Raw genomic sequence first — 19,761 nt, forward strand, 5'->3', positions numbered from 1 at the left:
TTTTAGCTACATTTCGCCGCTGCCCGTCGGGTTTCGCATAAAATACATCGCTTATTGGCCTTAGATTCGATTTGGACTTCCCGTTCCAGGCCGTCGTGCTGCGGAGTGGAAATGTGTTACAACACGTGTTGGGGTGGATTGCGATGTATGTTAACCTCCTTGTTAGCAACCACTGCTGGAATTCATCCACAACCAAGGCTATTTCATTAACCTGTTGTTGGCTTATGGAACAATCCGGACGTAAAAGTCAATATAGCCAAATGAAATTACTCATGATAAGACTACTACTGGTAGTTTTTGTTTTCGATCACGTGCCCGGAACAGCAGTAGCAACCAGACATCGTTAAATATACACATCTGATAACCATATGCTGTTTGTACGCACAGTTAGTTTACTTCATAATGCTCCTAAGCGTGGTCCCAGATTAGTATTAGCAAGAATATGAACAACGTCGGCACTTCACACCGTGGTTTCTTCATTAGCCTTGGTCGCTGCTCTGCATCCTTAATGAAGTAACCTGAAAAAAAAAAACAATTTTATCTTAACCAATGCCTCTCTGACCAAACATTCTACTGCTATGGATTCCAAGGATAAATCAAGAATGCTTTTTGTACTTGCAAAAAATTCAATCAACTATTCGAGTCACAAACCTTAAGCATATGTGATCATTTGAAACAATTAAAATGGTCACAGCGTCTGGCACTACCGGCAAATATATGCCCAAGAGTTCAGCTTATCTGGATGCACTAAGGTATTAGACACAGAAATTCTGGCTCCTCAATATTATCGATGCGCATTTTAATATGCTTATCGTGTCATTTGTAGAAGACAATGGACAAGTAATTGCATTTACAGAACCTCAAGAAATCACTGGGTTCATTCGCACTAGAATTTGAATCAAGGAAAATTAAGAGGCAACATGGGTTACTATTTGGGGTATGTTTCGTTTGTGTATTTGTGCCCATTTTTTTAGGTCATGTACAATTTTTTTTATGATAGCCCCACAAAAAATGCGCACACCTACTTCAAATGCAACTTCACCAAAAATTTGGTAGGGTTGGCTTGGGCATGAATCAAACGCACCCTTGGTCATCGAAATACATGGGCATGTTCGATTCAAGGAATGCACTGGTCCTAGATAAGTTGGTAAGTTACTCCCCACCTTCATTTAGCATTATATTACAATTAGTGCTGCACCGGCTCATTTCGTCCCTCAAACCAAAGAAGATGGTGATTTCATTTCAAAGACCCATAAGAGTGATCAGCAATGATGGAGATTCGGTTAAGCTGCTGACAGCACAAAAATCTTCATCATTCAGTGCCCTAAATAATCGTTAGTATTCACTTAGACCTAGAATTCCCTTCACATTCTTAAGTTGTCGGAGTTAAAAATTACTCCCTCAGTTCCTAAATATTTGTCTTTTTAAAGATTTCAAATGGACTACAATATACGGATGTATATAGACATATTTTAGAGTGTAGATTCACTCATTTTGCTCCGTATGTAGTCACTTGTTGAAATCTCTAGAAAGAATTTAGGAACGGAGGGAGTAATAGGGATGTAAGTGGACGCATCCATGGCACCCACGGCCGTCTGGGCAAAATAAGTTAATCAATGTTCCTTTAAAAATCAAGCTAATACAAAAAAAATGAATGCAGGTGTTCACGGATGCGCCCACTTACATCCCTAAAAATCATTGCAAGTCAAGGTACTAACCTTTTTAATATAAATACAGTGAACCTAGCAATTTGCAACCCGAAATCTAAATGAAAGGATCCAAGCTAAGCAGAATTTTTTTGGCAAGTATGGAACTTCTATATTTGTTAGTGCAAGGGTGCAAACAACACTAGTGGACACCACATCCAAGTCAACACCAAGACAATCTTTTTTTTTCCAAAAGCACTACAACTACATATCATCCTGTAAATTTCAGGTTCAAACATATTCAGTGTTCAGAGAAACTACAAAGAGCATAGATCAATGTTTAATAAGCATGACTAGGTTCCTTCAGTACGGTTAGGTTGTTTGGTTAGCGATTTGTGTTTCAAATTTCTACAGATCAGGTAGCCAATCTATACCTGCTAATTCTTGGTCCATAGCGACATTTTGCAAAAATAAGTCCCTAACCTTCATAGAAATCAACCCGCAGTCCTGTCACCGGCCTGGCCTCAGTCAGTCACCCGCAGCCTGGCGTTGTGGCCCAATCCGCAGTCCCGTCGCTGGCCTGGCCTCAATTCGGGACGAAGCCGGCCCACCTATAGTGGCCCGTCTGGCTACAGTTCGGGAGAGGAGGCAAAAATATATGCTCGTGTCAGGAGTTGAACTCGTGACCTCCCGTTCACTACCTACGCCGGTAGCCAACTGAGCTAGCACGCCTTGCGCAAGTAGATTGGGAATATGCTCGTGTCAGGAGTTGAACTAGTGACCTCCCGTTCACTACCTACGCCGGTAGCCAACTGAGCTAGCACGCCTTGCGCAAGTAGATTGGGAATATGCTTGTGTTGAGAGTTGAACTCATGACCTCCCATTCACTATCTAAGTCGGTAGCTAACTGAGCTCGCACGCCTTGCGCTGATATAAGTGAATTGGTTAATCTATTAAAGTACCACCTCAATCCCTAATACTAAATCCCACCGATTCAAATACATTTTGCAAGTTGCATGGAATATCGGGAGGCCACCTTGGGAATCAATGATAGGAGAATGAGAAGCACTCTTAATCGAAAGATCTTGAAGAATCAAGTCATCGGTCCTTCTTCCGGTGGAGCACACGAACATGAAGGAAAATGAAGCAGCGAAGGAGAACGGGTACGGAGCCGTTGACAATGCCGACGGACGGCAGAGGAGATCGCCTCGGGAACAGTCTGGAGTGACGCCTTGGAGGAGATTGATGGAACGTTGGAGGTTCATCAGAGGACTTCCAGGGGAGTGAGGCGGGGAGCGAGGCGGGGAGATGCTTGGGGTGGTCGCCAGCTGCGGCGCGGACGAACGGTGGCGGCGACACGAACCAAAAGCTGTCGGCGTTCTCCATTAAACTAAGGCCCTGTTTGGTTCAGCTTTTATCGACGGATTTCGCTGCCGCGCAGCAGAATCTGAACCAAAGGGCGAACCCAGCAGAATCCGATTCCAGAAATCCGCTGCCAAAATCTGAACCAAAAGCGGAAGCAGCCCAGGACGTGCTTTCCAAAATCTGATTCCGCTGCGGGCCAAAATCTGAAAAAGCTGTATCAGATGGTTTGCCAAATGACCTACATCTTTTTCACATCAGATTTTCCACAGCAGATTTTTCACAGCTGCTTTTAGAAATCCACAGCCGAACCAAACAGGGCCTAAGGCTGCCATACGAGCTCATATTCTGAGGAGCAAAAGGGCGTGCCGATGCGCTTCGCAGGAGGAATTCGTCGCATATGGCGCACGAATCACAGGACTGCAGGAGTAGTTTTTTCTTGAGACAACGCCACGCAGCTACAACGGTTCAGGGGGATGGGCTATGCACGGCTGGGTTGAGCTGGGGTTAGGCCCAACAAGGTAAGCCTATAATTCTTTCATTTTCCTTTGTATACCCTTTTATGTTTTCTTTTTAATTCAAACAACTTCCAAAGATCATGCATTTACTCAGCGTAAGCAACAACTCCCAACATGCAAGATTATACTAGCACCCCATATGGTGAGCCCGTTGTTTGCCCATAAATCACTATGTCACGCTTAGGTAAAACGACGCGCCTTCCATCAACGATATGGATTTTACTTTTTTCAAAAAATTGACGGAGTACCACTTAGTCATCAATTTGAGCAAAATGTTAGCTTGCTCTCACCTTTTTTTTCACTACCGACATTCTTTAAATTCCATGTCTTTCTTCCTAATCTGATTAACATGAACAGAGCAAGGTAGCAGGCCTACTTAAGTCCATGTTCTTGTATTGAAGATGGAGGAGACCATATTCTTGGATTTATCATCAGTCATGGTTGGCATTGGTGCCTTGCCAACCATGTTTTTTCTTATCTGTTGCCAACCATGCTTCGTTTTGGAGGCTAAACCAAAGCGCCTCTTTCTAGATGGTTAAGTAATGACAACTCAGAACATGATCAGCCATGATCTAGAGGGCCCAAAACCAGATCAAGCTTTGCCAAATTGGAACTGAAAGAAATGATTCCAAAAAAAGAGAAGAATGCAACAAAAGAGGAACTCAGATCTGAGCTATGTTTTGGGGTGATAGAATAAATTCAAACGGGTATGCAACTCATGTTCTCGAATGTACTCATTTAGAAATTTCTTAAGTCTGTAGCAAACTGGATAACTATTTTCTGCTCAATGAATTACCATAACTCCTGTCCGTTTAGGTTTTGCAGAAAAAGAAAGAATCAGGTACTTATAAAAGCAATTCTAACCCTACATGTAGGGAGTAGCGCCGGGTTGGAAACTACAACGCAGAACTGGACTCTCAAGGCTCAACCAAGACGGATCACGACAGGTGATTAAAGTATTAACTCTGTTCCAAAATAGACGAGCTTTAGAAAGTCTGCAGTAAAACTTATATTTATCATTGAAAACTAACTGAAAAATGGTCAAAGTTGCAAATTGAAGGTTGAGCAAAGTCAAAGATCAATTTATTGCATGGTGTTTTACTATATTTTATATTTCTGAAATTAACAAAGGTATAGACACGTGAGAAAGAACTTACAGAGAAGAATATGTCAGAAGTAGCCAAACTAACCTTCACATGTACGGGAGCTGCTGCTGGCTCTTCCGCACCTGCAGCTCAGTAGAAAGCTGAGAGCATTTCCTTTTTGTTTCCTCTAGTTCATGCTCCAACTCCAAAATCTACAAAAGAACAATTCTGATTTGATCTAGCAACATAATACGCTAGCTATTAGCTGATTACTTTGAATGGTATGACATACCGTCTGCTTCAATTGTGTATCTCGTTGTTTAAGCTCCTCGCGCCTGAAAGAAGTACTTCCAGGTTCAGTATGCAATAATGGTAAGCGTGATCTCAAACAACACAAACAATCACCAAGTCCTATCGATACAATTACATGCCAATGTGTCGTGCATAAACTATTCATTTAAGGGCCATAGTAGCTTGGCTCGTGGCACTCAAAAAGAATGTCACCACATTTCGAGGTAGCACTAATTACCTCACCACATTTCGTGATTTCCCTAGACATGCAATTCATGTAATAGTGTTAACATTAATTTTGTAATGTATGCTAACATACAGGATACTCTCAGCAATCAGCGTATCTCTATCTGATACTGATTCATTACCGATATGTCCCTGATACCTCTCAGGCCCTAGCAGTGCCAGCTGATTTCCACTATCCCCCACTATCCTATAGATTTTTATCTAATGACAGGCTGCTGATTTCCTCTTCCCTTTCTCTTAACTTCTTTATGTTTGCTAACTTGCTGCTACAGTTTGGCTGTTGGTTCTTGGCTTTTGTTTGAATAATGAATAAGTTATAAGATAATGGACTGCACCGACTAAATACATGCTAAATGGCTTGATACATAATTGATAACATATTTATTATTATTATTTTCAAAAATAGTCAAGCATATCAATATTGGCACTTCTGAAAATGATGTATTTACATATCCGTATAAACCTGATACTGATACACGAATCCGTATCAGTGCAATTTAGGCAATTTTGTCTAAAAATGTTACCATTTCTAATGAGCCAAATGTTCCACCAAGCCAGAAAAACCACCTCGGAGAAGAAAGGATACCCAAAGTCTTTCTTAGAAAAAATGGGAAACCGAAATGATTGATGATTTATAGGCCTAATCAACTGAATTTTAGAAAAGAAAAAAAATGGGTGCTGCCGGCGAAATAAGTTAAACAGAAGGGTCAAAACTCTCACAAACCAGTCACTCACACACAGCTTAATAAACTAAAGAACTGATGGTGCAATTAGATTTATGCAAAATAGAGAAAAAAGACATAACAAACAAACAGCAACAATATGTTGACAACAAAACAGGAATTTTGAACACATTTAATTACAAAATCTATTCAGGAGATTATAGTGCTATTGTTGGAGAAATTACCTTGTGAACAGAGAAATGTTTTCATCACTCAGCTTCTCAATGAAATTAGGATCAAGTTCAGCATCAGAGGCAATATTGACTAGATCCTAAATGCCACAAATGATAATAAAAAGAGTAGTGATCAGATATGTGCATGTGAAAAGAGTAAACAAGCATAGCATAACATAGGAATTTAACATTATATTAGCTATCATGCTAAACCGCAAAGAGTAAACACTCTCATCTAGTGCCAAAACATAGCCAATGGGCTGTGCACATTATATAAGCCTTTTTGCATTACAGCAGAAAATGATATCAAGGGAGCAGTGACTCGGGAACTTGTGAAGAGAGTGGGGACACAGATGGCATGTTATTGTCAACAAGAGCTACATTGGGGTCCAAGAAAGGAAACAAGTAAATTTAGAACATGACCGAATTGAAAGACTAAAAGGTGCAAACCTCTTCCAAGCTTGCTGAATTCGTACTGTTTTCTTGTGCTTGGCCAGAAAATTGCAACCCAGAACCTGGATAAAATAAAATAGAACAAGCATGAATAAAATATACAATAACAACATTTATAAGGTGAGTGGATTCTCGTATTCGGAAACACGCAAAAAAAAGTTAGGGTGCTCTGGTCGTCATATGTTAAGAAAGTAAGTGAAAACAATATCTGCATACCACCAAATACTTCACAGGATCATCAGAACCTAGCTCTAAATAAAATAACTTGTCTATATTTCCACCACAGGATTTACCTTCTTCATGTACAAATAATTCTAAACAAATGTTCTAAAACAATTTGAACAAGCTTATTTTGGTCAGAAAAATAAGTGACAGGCTCTCCTTTCTTTTGACAACCAGCCCAGTACCTTTTGCCCTGACAGGGTAACAGGGCATCACAAGATTTTTATTCAGTATTGTACACCATTAATTAGTTGCACAAAGACCTTTGAGTTCAAGAAAAGCTAAAAAGAGAATCACATTTCAAGTAAGAATTATTTCTCACTTCAAACTTCCTGGAACTGCATGAATCCAAGTAGGACCGGAAGAGAGTGGAATACCTTTTGGCAGCTTAGCACACAGCATGAACTCACATTTTTGTATAACGATTGAAGGCAAAAAAAGGAAGGATTGTATAGAGCTTGTCTTATACCTGCACCATTAGTTCTCAGTCCAAAGACTGCTGCATCATCATATGTTTCCGGTAGCAAATTTGATGAATGCGCTCCAATCCTCTGAGCAGTCGATGATGAATGCGCTCCAATCCTCTGAGCAGTCGATGATTTCTGCTGAAACTGATGTCCAGGACCACCTGAACCTTTGGCAGCCTTATACTGTGTTTTTAATTGTGGATTCATTGGCTGGTAACCTATCAAATGACAGTTGTTTTTCCTGCAAAAACACCATTATTGCAGGAAACTACATTATACAAAGCAGAATGAGGACAAACGGCAGCATGCAAAATACCCATGGTATGTGGTATTACCACACAAGACACAGTATATGTGGTGTGGTAACACCAAATACAGTTCACTTCCCAATCCCAGGTATTGACCCAACAGTAAACAGTTTAATAAAACAAAACAAGAAAGCACTAGATACAACAAAAGAGATCAGCAACATGTTTCTTCTTTAATATGAAGCTTGTTCAAGTATTTAAAATGCGGTTCTAATCTCCTTAATAAGGATGAGAGAATATAGGCATCTTTATTTCAGACTGAGCATCCCAAGACACGTACCAGTACTCAATGATAATTTGTCTAAGTTTTGTTTCCAAACGAATGAATAGTGGAGTCCTCTCGAAATCCTGTTTGTCATGTGCCGGTTCAATAAAATTTGCCTCAAGTACACCTAAACCATGATGAGTGTCAACCCAGAGAAAAATAATTAAAGTAACACTTCTGAAAGTATTTAACATATAAAACTCACCTACAACACTCCTCCCTCTGCTAGATCCTTCCTGAAGAACCTTCCAGAAGGGCTGCAAAGGATTATTTTTTAATAAAGAAAATAAGTTTTGGCCAACTTGTTATGCCAATGTTTTTTTGTACACAAAAAATGTTCCAGACCATGTATTGCAACAACTGAATTGCTAAAATTGTACATTTTTTATGGTAAGCTCCAGCTCGGAACCTTATATGGTATTAAAAACGTATGCTGAACAGTGATACACATTTTGACATCTCAACTCATCATGTTCAACAACAAAAAAACAGGAAGTTAGGATAGAAACTGCAGATGCAAGAAATATTTGTAACTTTTCCGCCATTACAGGATGAGGCACTGCCTTGGATCAACCCCCCCCCCCCCCCCCCCCCCCCCCCGAGGAGGCCAGTGCTGTGTTCGCCGCCTGGTGTAAGGCTGTGATCGGATCGCCCCGTCCAGGCCGAGGCATGGGACTTGCTCCTTCATCCAGCTCACCGCTTGGTGGATCTGGAAGCAAAGGAGTGCATTTATCTTTCACAGCTCTACCTTTGCCTTCAAGTGACCTCCTCGAGACGATCAAATCAGAGGCGAAGTATCGGGTTACAGCAGGTGCAAGTAAATTGCAGCTGCTTTTATTAACTATAGGGCCATCTTTGGTTTCCCGGCTGTCGGGGCTTAGGCTTATACATAACATTTTCTCAGATCTATGATACAAAGAGTCACGATGCTTATCCTTTTCTCAAAGAAAAATGCTCGAGTCTTGAAAATGGATTAGCACTTACAAATCCATTATGAATTAAATTGAATTTGGTTAGTCACATTACTGTGGCAACTAGACACATACCGGAAAATATTGATAACATTTTTGCTTTTTGCTACTATCAGATACAAATACAATAAGTCAATGACGCTATGGAATTATCAATGTTTCACTAGGAAGATAAGAGGGAAATCACTGGTTGTAGAATCCAATATTAGCATCTATCTGCATTACATTCTAAGTCCCGAAAATGACTTAGCATTAACTTAAATACTCACTACCATTGTCTGCAATGAACAAAATAAATTTCTTAGAATTCTGTTCCTCTATACCAGTAAGAAGACATCAACGGGGACCACATGCACATGCATGCTTTCTAAAAATGATCACTCTCACACACAAAAGCAAGTATTAGTAGTGATTGCAGAAGAATCCTTTCAACAGTTTAGTATTCCACGAATTCACTACTTAAATCTTGAGGAGAATGCGTAACAAAGGCACTTTGTTGCAAAGTACTACCTCTGTTCACTAATGTAAGACGTTTTGGCAGCTCAAATTGAGCTGCCAAAACGTCTTACATTAGTGAACAGAGGTAGTAGCATGCAACAAGTAACCTATGTTACATGATGATTAAAAAATGGTCCACTATAAGTGTTACAGCCAGTACATCTATCTAGTCAGTCTGGCACACCGATCCATTGGAGAACAATAAGTTCTCACTATAGACTGCAGGACAAAAAACCCTGCCTACATGTTGAGATTCAAGCAGCATAACATATAATAGGGAAAAAACAAACAAACATCCCAGAACTGGATAGAGTGGTTACCATTATTAGTCGGTTTTTATGGTAGACATTCATCCCAAAAATGCCCAAAACTGGCGCCTCCTTGGCAAATCCGACATCTACCTTCACTGAGACCTACAGTTTCAGTCAAAATGCAGTTTTGAACAAAAGTGACTGTTTCTGTAACTACAATGTGCTCGAACAGACAAAATAATGGAATCGGTGAGGAAAGCCAACATAGGCATGATAACAATTAGCAAAGTATCAATGGCATTAAATGCAAACTATTCTGAAATAGAGTAGCACATGGAAGAAATGACTACTATAAACGATAACCTCAAGGTGAGGCCAAATGACTATTACAATTTATACATGATAACCTCAAGTGTGCAACCTGAGCCCTGCTAAAAAAAATCTCGTGCTTATGTAAGATTTGAAAAAAAACACGCATGTAAAATGGTCGAGTATCATTATCAGCTGCAAAGTTTCGAGCAGAATTTTAAATTTTTTGGCCTATGTGAAAAAAATAGAGCATATAAACCTTTTGGCAGGCTTGTCATTTTAGTGTTAATTAAAATCAAATATTTTTTCACCAAATGATGCAAATACATAGGCCATTCTAATATCTATATGCAAGTTTTTCTTGGAACTTTAGTGTTGAGGACAAATCAACTCAGCTTTTTTACAGAATGATGCAAATACATAGTCATTCTTTACATGCTAGCATGAAAGTTTCTTTGGGAAGATATTTTCAAACTTTAAACCCCACATTTTAAATTTGTCAAAATAATGAGAGCACATGTGCTCGGATATACAAATCCATGTGCCTGTTATACACATTTACTTACCACTTGAGAATCATGCGTGACTTGAGGCTTGTAAGTAAATATTTTCTTGAACTTCAGATCATGAGCAATGTTTATATGTTCAACCACTTTTCCTCTTAATATAATTTGGAAGTTTGCATACTTCTTAAGATAAAGGATGGAAGTATACGCCTGTAAATTGACAAACAAAAATTACTAGTCATATGCAGATAGGAAAAATAATAGAATGTACAGAAATAAAACCTACTCGCAAAGAGAATCTGAGTCTGTGGGATATATGTTGCTCAATAATTTCTTTTTGGATCTTTGTCGTCCCCGCAGTAGCTTTAGCTTGATCTCTAAGTAATATGTCCTGAAATTGAGCAACAAGGTATAAGCATTTCAATCAGTACAAGAATGGTAGAGTGGTATGAAGGCATGTCGCCATGCTCTGCCACAACTCAAGTTTTAAATAACAATATTTTATTGTCTCATTATCTAATATGTACCTGTCTAAATTTGAAATACAGCCATATTTTTCAAGTAAAGAACAACAATAATTCATGCTCAATTGTTGATTTCCCATAAAATTGTGAACACATGCACAAGTAGCCTACTCTGCTATAAGAATACAACAACAGTACATGTGCTTCCGTACGCACAGATAGTTTCCTAGAATAAACATCAGTTCCGCAGAGAGCATGCGACTCATGGAAAATTATTCCCTATTCCCTTGACATTGCAGAGATCAGCAAGGTGGTTTCCACAGGCATGAAACAGAAAATCATTCTTCATTTGCATTATGCACCATTTCCGTTTGTTTTTCGAAAGCAGGATTAACCGGATGAAGCGACCATTGATTTTGTCAGCCATACGGTGCCTATCAACCATGCTGAATGGCAATGCACACGAGGGTGGGCTCGGAGGCTTGCCATATTTGCTGCTCATCATGATCTCAATGGATCAGTGCCCCTTGGTGGACATGTCAGCGGCATGGCAGGCGACAGCAAACAGAGAGAAACGTTGGTAGCATGGCCTTGTTTGGTTTGGTAGATGTGGGTAGTGCGGTCTCGCTGGACATGTCTCCATCCCAGCAGGCAGCAGCGAACAGAAGGAATACTTCAGAAACACAGGACTTGCTTGGTTTAGGAGAAATGGGCAGCATGGCCTCATTTTTTGATTGTTAGGAAAATCAAGGAACAGCCTAGTTATTCCAATTTATTTATTTTGAACTTCGGCGAAATTTATTAAACAATAATCATGTCTGTTACAAGAGAGGGGATCGAGAAGTCAGGAGGATAATCACGCCATTCCATAGAAAGTTTCCCCCTGTGCGCTGCGGCATTGCTTTCCCTGGCACAATGCACAATCGTCGCCTTGCCGAAAGAAGTCATCAACTTTCGACAATCATCAGTAATCACAGCTCACGAAGCACGGTATTCTGATGGATCCAGCATGGCCTGTACAATTTCCATCGAGTCACATTCAGCAAGTGAATCACTATCTCATCAGCAAGACGCAGTCCTTCGAGAAGGGCACATGCCTCCATGGAAGCTATGTCCAAACTCCAAAGCAAGCTCTTTATAAGAACAGGATGCCCCAGCAAATATTCCATTGCAGTCCCGCAGAAGAGCTCCAGTAGCTCCCGCCCCAGTATCCGAATGGAAACTAGCATCAACGTTTAACTTTATTACTCCCTGAGCGGGCCTGGTCCACTTCATAATTTTCTGTGGGGCCTTCCCCTTTGCCGCTAGCACATTTGCGTAGTTATTCCGATTTATTAAAAGATCAACAAAGACATAGGAGAGCAAGGAACAGCATAGGTTTTGGGGCCCGCTTGTAGATGCTAGTTGCTATGGGCGGGTGGGATGGAGAAGGGAGCACCATACATCACCTCCACCGATGTCAACACCAATTCAGACTTCTAAAATGGTAGAGAATGCACATGGGAGGGCAACAGTCTACTGTACAAGGGAAAATAGTTCTGCTCTAGTCTCCCCTAGTTTGTGATGCTAACAGGATAAAGGTGGCGATGTTAATTATCTAAAATCACAGGATTCCCGTCAGCAACAATGTTTGCTTCATAAAACAAGTTCAAATGCTTGTTTAAATGTTCCCTACAAGAATGCGAAGGTAATGTGTTGTACTTGAAACATAAACTGCAGGAATATTTACCTCATCGTCATCATCAAAGTCAAGTTCTAAAAGGCCATCATCATTCATCCATAGATCGTATATCACCACCTTAGTTCCATGGCTCTCAATATCCTTGAACTGAACAGACAAGGAAATTATCAATATATGCACATTTAAAGAGTTGGTTGCCTAGGTATACATCACTGTGCAGTTGTTCTGGTCAGGGTATAGATTCAGAAAATGTGATAATCGACTAAACTAGCCATTAAAGAACCCCAACTAAAGTAAAGCATATGTGTTATATAGCATCACAAAACCATTCACGATGCCATTTTGGAATAAAGAAATTAAGGCTAGAATTGCAAAACTAGAAGTATTCCATTTGTTGTTAGTTTGCTCTATAGACAATATTTTGAGTTTGATGTTGCCTAAACAAGAGCAGACTGCTGAAGGAAAATGTGTATGGATCAGCTCCAGCGTGCCAATCTGGATTACGACAACAGCGCAAGTCTATGAATATCAATACATCTTTGGTTCACTTACCTACCCCTGCCTTGCCTTGCCTAACATGGATTTGTTTTGAGGGAGAGCTTGGAGGCTTCTAAAACATATATACGACGCATTAAGATGCTCAATTGCTGCTTTGCATCTAAAATTTTCAAAAAAAAGAACTCTATTTCTTCTACATATTTTCAGTTTTCTTGAATATATATGCTAAATGATGGAAGTTCCATCAAAATAAAAATAGATAACTATAAATATTTTATCATAGTTTGTTGAAAATTTTTGATTGATTTTATATGTGAGCCGAACAAGAGATACGACATATCTGTACCTTTAATATCATATCATGCCTTTGCACCTAAAATATTTGGCTTACTCATTCATGAAAAATCAAATATACTGATAGTGAAAACTCACTACTTGATCTCAAAATACAACTGGGGAATGGACTAAATACTGTCTGGGACGAATGCCACCTGCTGTAGCAGTTCTCCCATTGAAGAAAAGGGGGACCAATCAAGTATTATCTTCAAGCTACTATCCCAATCACCTTGTGAACCATACACCAAAGGTACAATGTGGTCATCTTGGATTTGAAAATCGAGCTGTAACAGTGATAGAAAATGTCAGCTCCTGAGAGAAAGCCGCAAGAACGATACACTACTAAAGTACTAGTCCAACATGACATACCACAGGGACAACTATGTCATCCTTCATTGTTCTCCTCAAGAAAGTGTATGAGAGCAAGCCAACACTCAAGGTAACATTACTGCAGGAGAAAGAAATTGTGTTAATCACTGATAAATACACAGAATCCAACAAATGCCATAAAAAATTAGAAACAAATCAATAATGACTGGAATGAAGATTATCTACCTCCCACGGATTGCACGAGTAAAAACAATTGCATCAGCACCAAGTCTCATTGTGCTTGTCTTAAAGCCATTTCCATCTATGTATTGACAAAGGTAGGAACTTAATAATTGATAGACATAACAAATGTTTTAGAAAGGAAAATGAAGCATTAAGCAGCTAGATAATAGGTGAAAATAAAGTTTCTTAAATATTTAGTTGAACTAAAACTCTAAACATATACTTTAGGCTTGGATTTGCAGAAGCATCTCATACCGAGTGCGAATTGGTAATTAAACTATTAAAGTAAAGGTCATTCTAATATTTGTGAGGTGAGCCAAGAACTACAGTGGAATATAGGTCTAAAAAATATTGTTACCGATGAGGGATCAGTCCATTATTTAATTTCCAGTCCTTCAGATCTCTTCAATTAAACTATTGAAGTAAAGGTCATTCTAATTTTTGTGAGGTGAGCCAAGAACTACAGCGGAATATAAGTCCAAAAAATCGTGTTAACGATGAGGGATCATTCCATTATTTAATTTGGTGAACCATATACCTAACTTTAGACATCTGGGTTTCTAGCTACCCTTTTAGGCTTGAATGAAAAATAATCAGTGCATACATACAGGCTTACACACTACCATCATCATATAAACTAACAGAAAAATGAAGAGCATTTAACCGGTAAGAACTTTATTCAAGCCTCTCATAACTTCCATCAAATGGTGTGTTATTCTACTATTCAACAGTACAACACAATATCATAAATGTACGAGGTGTTGAAAGGGATTAAAGTACACTAAGATGGTATGCAGTATGCTGAATGTAACAACATTATTATCACATATTCTTTCCATTCCAGTTTCCTCAATTACTAGGCTATGCATCTTCAAAGCCGAAATAAATTAGCATAGTAATAAAATATTCCAACTCAAACAGAACGATGCATACACTGGCCAATGGTTGTCTTTGATTTCTTGGTTGAGAATCCTAAACTCATGCATTGCCGCACACCTTCAGGATCCATTCCTCCTCCATCGTCTGTGACAGTGGCTCCAAGTTAGCAGAACTTGATGAAGGAAATTGTATTGATCAACCTATTCCACTAATCATATTACAGTTTCATGTTTTGCGTTGAATCTGGGTACCTTGGAAAACCAGCATTGGGCTACTGTCTTTTAAATTGATGCTTTTATCCACTTTTACAAATGTGGCTCCATTGCAAATCTGAGAAACCATATCAGAAGATAATTATTTCCATTCATAAAATTCGCCCAGTAACAAGCTAGGCTATGGCAATTCTAAGGGACCAGCAGTGTTGGAGGTAAATGTATGGAACTTCTAACAGATATTGCAAACCTCATCAACTGCATTGTCAAGAAGTTCAGCTATAGCTGCAATAGAAAAGGACAAGAAAGTAAATGTTAGGAAAAATCGACCAGGGCAGCACAAGTAACATGTATGATAAAGAAACAAATGTTAGAAATTACCACACCATCTAATTGCTCTGCTTATTATAATTAAAAGAACATTCCAACAACACATCTAATTTGCATTTTGTCACCAAACTACGCTCTTCCTTGAACAGGAAGAGCAAAGGAGAGACTGTAAGTAGCATGTGTTCTTTAGTATTAGTAAAAGCAATAAATTCAGATGGACAAGCACAATATATTTTGCTGAAGGCAATAGCCCCGAATGGACAAACCAGTAATCAGGAAGCGTTTTGCTTTAGAATTATAGCTACCTGCTTCGAATTTAGATTAAGTTAACACATGTAAATATATCATCAAGTAAACAGATCAATAACAAGACCAACAGATATTACTTCCAATAATAGTTCCAGCATGGTGTTTGCTTTATTATCTGTGCTTAAATAGAATTTGAAAAGAAATTGATGGCCATAGGCTAGGGAAATCGATGGAAAGATAAGAGCACAAAAACTAAATTATCTCAACTAAGTTGCCATGAAAAGAGAAATATGATTGCTGGAATGGACATCTAACATTTTCAATGCATCAAAAGCCAATATATGAACATGTCCATGTGCAGGGGAATAAGAAAAGAAGACCCTATACAGTCTAAGAAATCTGCTGCAAAGTTTCAATGGCCATTGCTCTTGAAGAGCGGCATCATACTCCTACACCCTCGATCTCTTGTAGGAGGCACCAACACCTTTGTGCTTGGTGAACCCATGCTTCATTGGATTATGCAGGAAGTGCGTAGAGACTAAACACCGACTCCTCATGAAGCCGTCAAAGCCAAGTGGTCTCAGCCACCATCAACTCTGCCACAGCAGTCGTTCACTAGAACAGCTGCTTCATGGAATTCGATGCCATCAGAGAGGACCCAAGGACCACACATTAGGGCAAAAGAGCATTGCAATCAGAGTGATCATGCCCATGTCACATCAGAGTAAACCTGAGGCTGCAATGAGCTGGAGTAAAGAATATGCATCGACTGATGGCCTCACAGACGTACCATAGAACACGAAACAGTGGAGCTGGGTGGGAGTAGAAATGAATCGATTTAGATGTTCTCTGGGTGAGGAATGTCAGATCGAAGCATGTGGAGCTGAGTGGGATCCCAACAACAGTATCCCTTATGCTCAGCACTGTAGCCTAGATAACACACAGTTGACTGAGCAATCAGCTTACCGCCCTCATGCTGAAGGAGTAAGCACCAAAATATGATTGTTACGCATGGGAATCCTGTGGTTCTATTGTTACGCATGGGAATCCTGTGGTTCTATTGTTACGCATGGGAATCCTGTGGTTTTAGATAACTGGAGACACCATCTTTATCCAACTAGAATAACAAACCCGCAGGGATTATAACAGAACTACTATTATCCCACCTTGCATTGCCATAGTTCAGGTTATACAAATTTATTTTATAAATTCCCGAGATGATAAAGACATACCATATGCAGCCTCCGATCTAAAGAGCAAAACAGGTACTTATATCACATCAGTCGGTGCCACCGGTATAGATAATACTAAGTTACTATATATCCACTCAAGAGTTGAGATGATAGAGAAAAACTACATGTAAGTGCAATTCTAAGGAGCGAAGCTACTACACATCACTGGTACTAACAGCAAGCCAGCAAGCCAATAAACATCATGCGAAACTATGAATGTACACCATCGATTTTGGAACAGTTGAATAAAATCCCCTTCAACTGAGAATCACTTGATCCAACAAAATTAATAACATTAACATCATTTGCTGTGCAATATGCACAACCCCACCAAAGTAGTAGAGGATCACGATTCCTATTACCTGATGTTCCCCTTTGTCGAACAAGCCTAGCTTCTCTTAATTTCCTTTATTAAATGCTAGCCCCCTTAGTTTGGGACAGCAATTTCACCCTTATTATAATGTGTAAAACCCCAACAAGTCCCGCCACCTACTCAACCACCACAAAAGCAAAACAAACAATGGAACGGAAAGGACAAGAGGCGGAGGGGCACCAACCTCCGAACGCCCACTTGTGGGAGGTCGCGTTGGTGTGGAGGAACTTGGGGTGCACCCGCGCGCGGTCGAAGTCCCCTGTCTCCAGCACGTCTGCGACAATGGCCAGCAGCATCAGCAACGTGATCCACGTCGAAGTCGCGGAACGAAAGCATGGCTAGAGGGGGAGAAGACGGACCGTGGGACTCGCGGGTGGCGGCGGAGGGGGCCTCGAACGCGCCGGCTTTCCAGAAGCTGCGGCAATCGAGGGATCGAGGGCCGCTGCCCATGCCGCCTGAGCCGCCGGCCATCGCCGCTGGCATTGGAAGGTTAGGGTTTAGGTCGGTTCGCCGGGGAGGTTTCGCCGACGAGTCCGCCGCCCAGCAGTTGCTATTGGACGCAATGCCCTAATAAACGACTCTTTTTTTCTCTCTCCTCGAACAGCGTGAATAAAAGGCTGCGAGCCTGCTACTAGGTGTCGGTTGGGCGCCAGTCGTCCGATTAATTTCCTCCCACCGTTAGATGGAATGTACTCCCTCTATTACTTTGTTTTCTGATAAAATTTCACATTGCATTTATTCCAATTCCTCATAATTTATGTCGTACCCCTTCAGAAAAAAGAAATGTATCTCACTCCTGATTTCCTGGACCTCTTCTTATATAATAATAAGGAAACTATCTCTCTCCTGATTGCATGTATATCTTCCTTTCCTTGCCTAATTGATTTACTTTCCACAAACCAACAAAATTATCCAAGAGTAATTTCGTCCCAAATTTTTTGAAATTCTGTTACTTGGTCACCGCGCCAGAAAAAATATACCTTATATAAAGGAACAGTGGGAGTATTTGTAAGGTTTCGTTCAAAAAGATTTGAGTGGATGCTAGAAATTATATGGGAAATAGCACACACAATTTTGTAGACAAAATTCTTATAATAGTCAGTCCTATGAATCAAACAACTAACATAAGAAAATTCTCAAAGATTATAATCCTTCAAAATCATATGAAATCCCTTGAGTCAAAGGTACCCTTAGTTTCAAAGAAGAAGAAGAAAAATTGGCCCACTCTCGCTCTATGTTTTACTAACTACTAAGGCCCTTCACTATGTAGGGCAAAAGCGGTGCCAAAATCACTTTTGCTTCATTTTGGCACCGGTGCCCTTCATTACCCAGCTGATGTCGTAGGGAAAAATTAGGGAACCGGAGCACCTGGTTGCTTCGATACCCACTTCCTCCATGCAATAAGGTGGTATTTTTTTAGCTTTGATGTGTGAAAAAAAGGCAGTTGTGTCAACCACTTCTTATGCAAGTGTGGGTCCTACTTTTACACATGCTGCAAGCACACATTGCTGGAGCAGTGCCAAATTATTTTCTCAGGGCACCGCTAATGATGTGGCAAGATTTTGAGATATTGGGCATCAATTACATAGTGGAAGGCCTAATTGCTCGTGTTTGAAACAATGGTATACATATTCTAGTAGTTTAACATCAATCATGTCAGACGTATACCTTACACCCACTATATTCTATATTTTGATCAGATTTGATTTTATTTGACTATGGATAGAAGAAGGTAATTAAATTTTGATTTAGTTGATAGTTTGGTAAGAATTAGTTTGATTTGGGTATGTGTATGGAAAGACAAGGAAAGTTGTTTTAGTTAAGGTCTTGACAAGATTTGGTTTTGATTGAGTTAATGCAGTAGATGGCTCTCATAAAATTTGGTCCAGTTAATGTAGCACATAATTTCTAGTATATACCAATATAAAAAAACCCAAAGAGGCAGATCTAACTGATCTCGGCCATCAAACTAAGTCAATCTAACGACCTAGACTGCTCCAATGGCGAGCGTTAAACGTGTTTAACGTGCAATTAATATCATACCAAATATTGGCATACCTAATATCCGCGTGTAATTAATATATTGTCTAAATATTAACGTGCGTTGCACGTGCGCATTTACCGATTTAATTTAGATCATTCCAAACCAGGGGAGGGGCGTGGAGAGGAAAAATAAGGTAGGGTGGACCGAAAAAGACCAACAGGGAGGGTCGAGCGAATCTGGTGGTAGTTGGGGGGGGGGGGGGGTCCGGGAACCAGCATGAAAGGGGTGATGGGAGGTGAGGAGAACGTACCAACTCTGATTTAATATTAAAGAATTTACTATTGTTGCGTTGCCACGGGGCTCAACCATTTTCCAACGCAATAAAAAGACTATACATGACAAATCTTGATACAAAACAAATAGACAAGTAAGATTATGTTTTGTTTATAAACCATAGATTTGCTGTCATTGCTTAAATTGACAGAATAGCTATGTGTCTGTGATTTATACGTTGAGTTATTATAAAAAGATTGATTGCTATATTTGTGAGGTAAATACACTGAGATAAAGTATCTCTACTTTTATTCCCGTGACTTTGGAACCCTTTGGAACCATCATCGTCGGTTACCAGACACAAGCAACGTTTTTTTAAGATAGCCCCTCCGTTCACAAATATAA

The 19,761-nt window shown here is 39.8% G+C and overlaps 1 protein-coding gene across 3 annotated transcripts; it reads right to left on the reverse strand.

Moving 5' to 3' along the window:
* Positions 1–181: 181 nt before the first annotated feature.
* On the reverse strand, positions 182–17,701 carry LOC109733410 (protein MICRORCHIDIA 1). 3 transcript variants are annotated; one of them, XR_002225622.3, is made up of 21 exons: positions 17,459–17,689; positions 17,284–17,373; positions 15,166–15,200; positions 14,955–15,033; positions 14,758–14,847; positions 13,828–13,903; positions 13,642–13,720; positions 13,428–13,556; positions 12,487–12,585; positions 10,580–10,684; positions 10,354–10,503; positions 9,548–9,640; positions 7,964–8,015; positions 7,774–7,885; positions 7,188–7,426; positions 6,494–6,558; positions 6,056–6,141; positions 4,904–4,946; positions 4,717–4,823; positions 4,396–4,491; positions 341–518 (listed from the first exon to the last, which is right to left on the reverse strand). XR_002225622.3 is itself a non-coding variant. In XM_020292625.3 (20 exons), exons 1-19 carry the CDS (start codon positions 17,580–17,582, stop codon positions 4,719–4,721), a joined length of 1,851 nt encoding a protein of 616 aa, XP_020148214.1. In that variant the 5' UTR covers positions 17,583–17,701; the 3' UTR covers positions 182–504; positions 4,717–4,718. The 3 variants fall into 3 exon arrangements, 2 of the variants coding, with proteins under 2 accessions (XP_020148214.1, XP_020148213.1); XM_020292625.3 differs by lacking the exon at positions 4,396–4,491 and having other exon boundaries at positions 182–504; positions 17,459–17,701; XM_020292624.3 differs by lacking the exon at positions 4,396–4,491 and having other exon boundaries at positions 182–518.
* Positions 17,702–19,761: the final 2,060 nt, after the last annotated feature.

The sequence above is a fragment of the Aegilops tauschii genome, chromosome 7 (assembly GCF_002575655.3).
Source record: "Aegilops tauschii subsp. strangulata cultivar AL8/78 chromosome 7, Aet v6.0, whole genome shotgun sequence".
Classification (NCBI taxonomy): Eukaryota; Viridiplantae; Streptophyta; class Magnoliopsida; order Poales; family Poaceae; genus Aegilops; species Aegilops tauschii.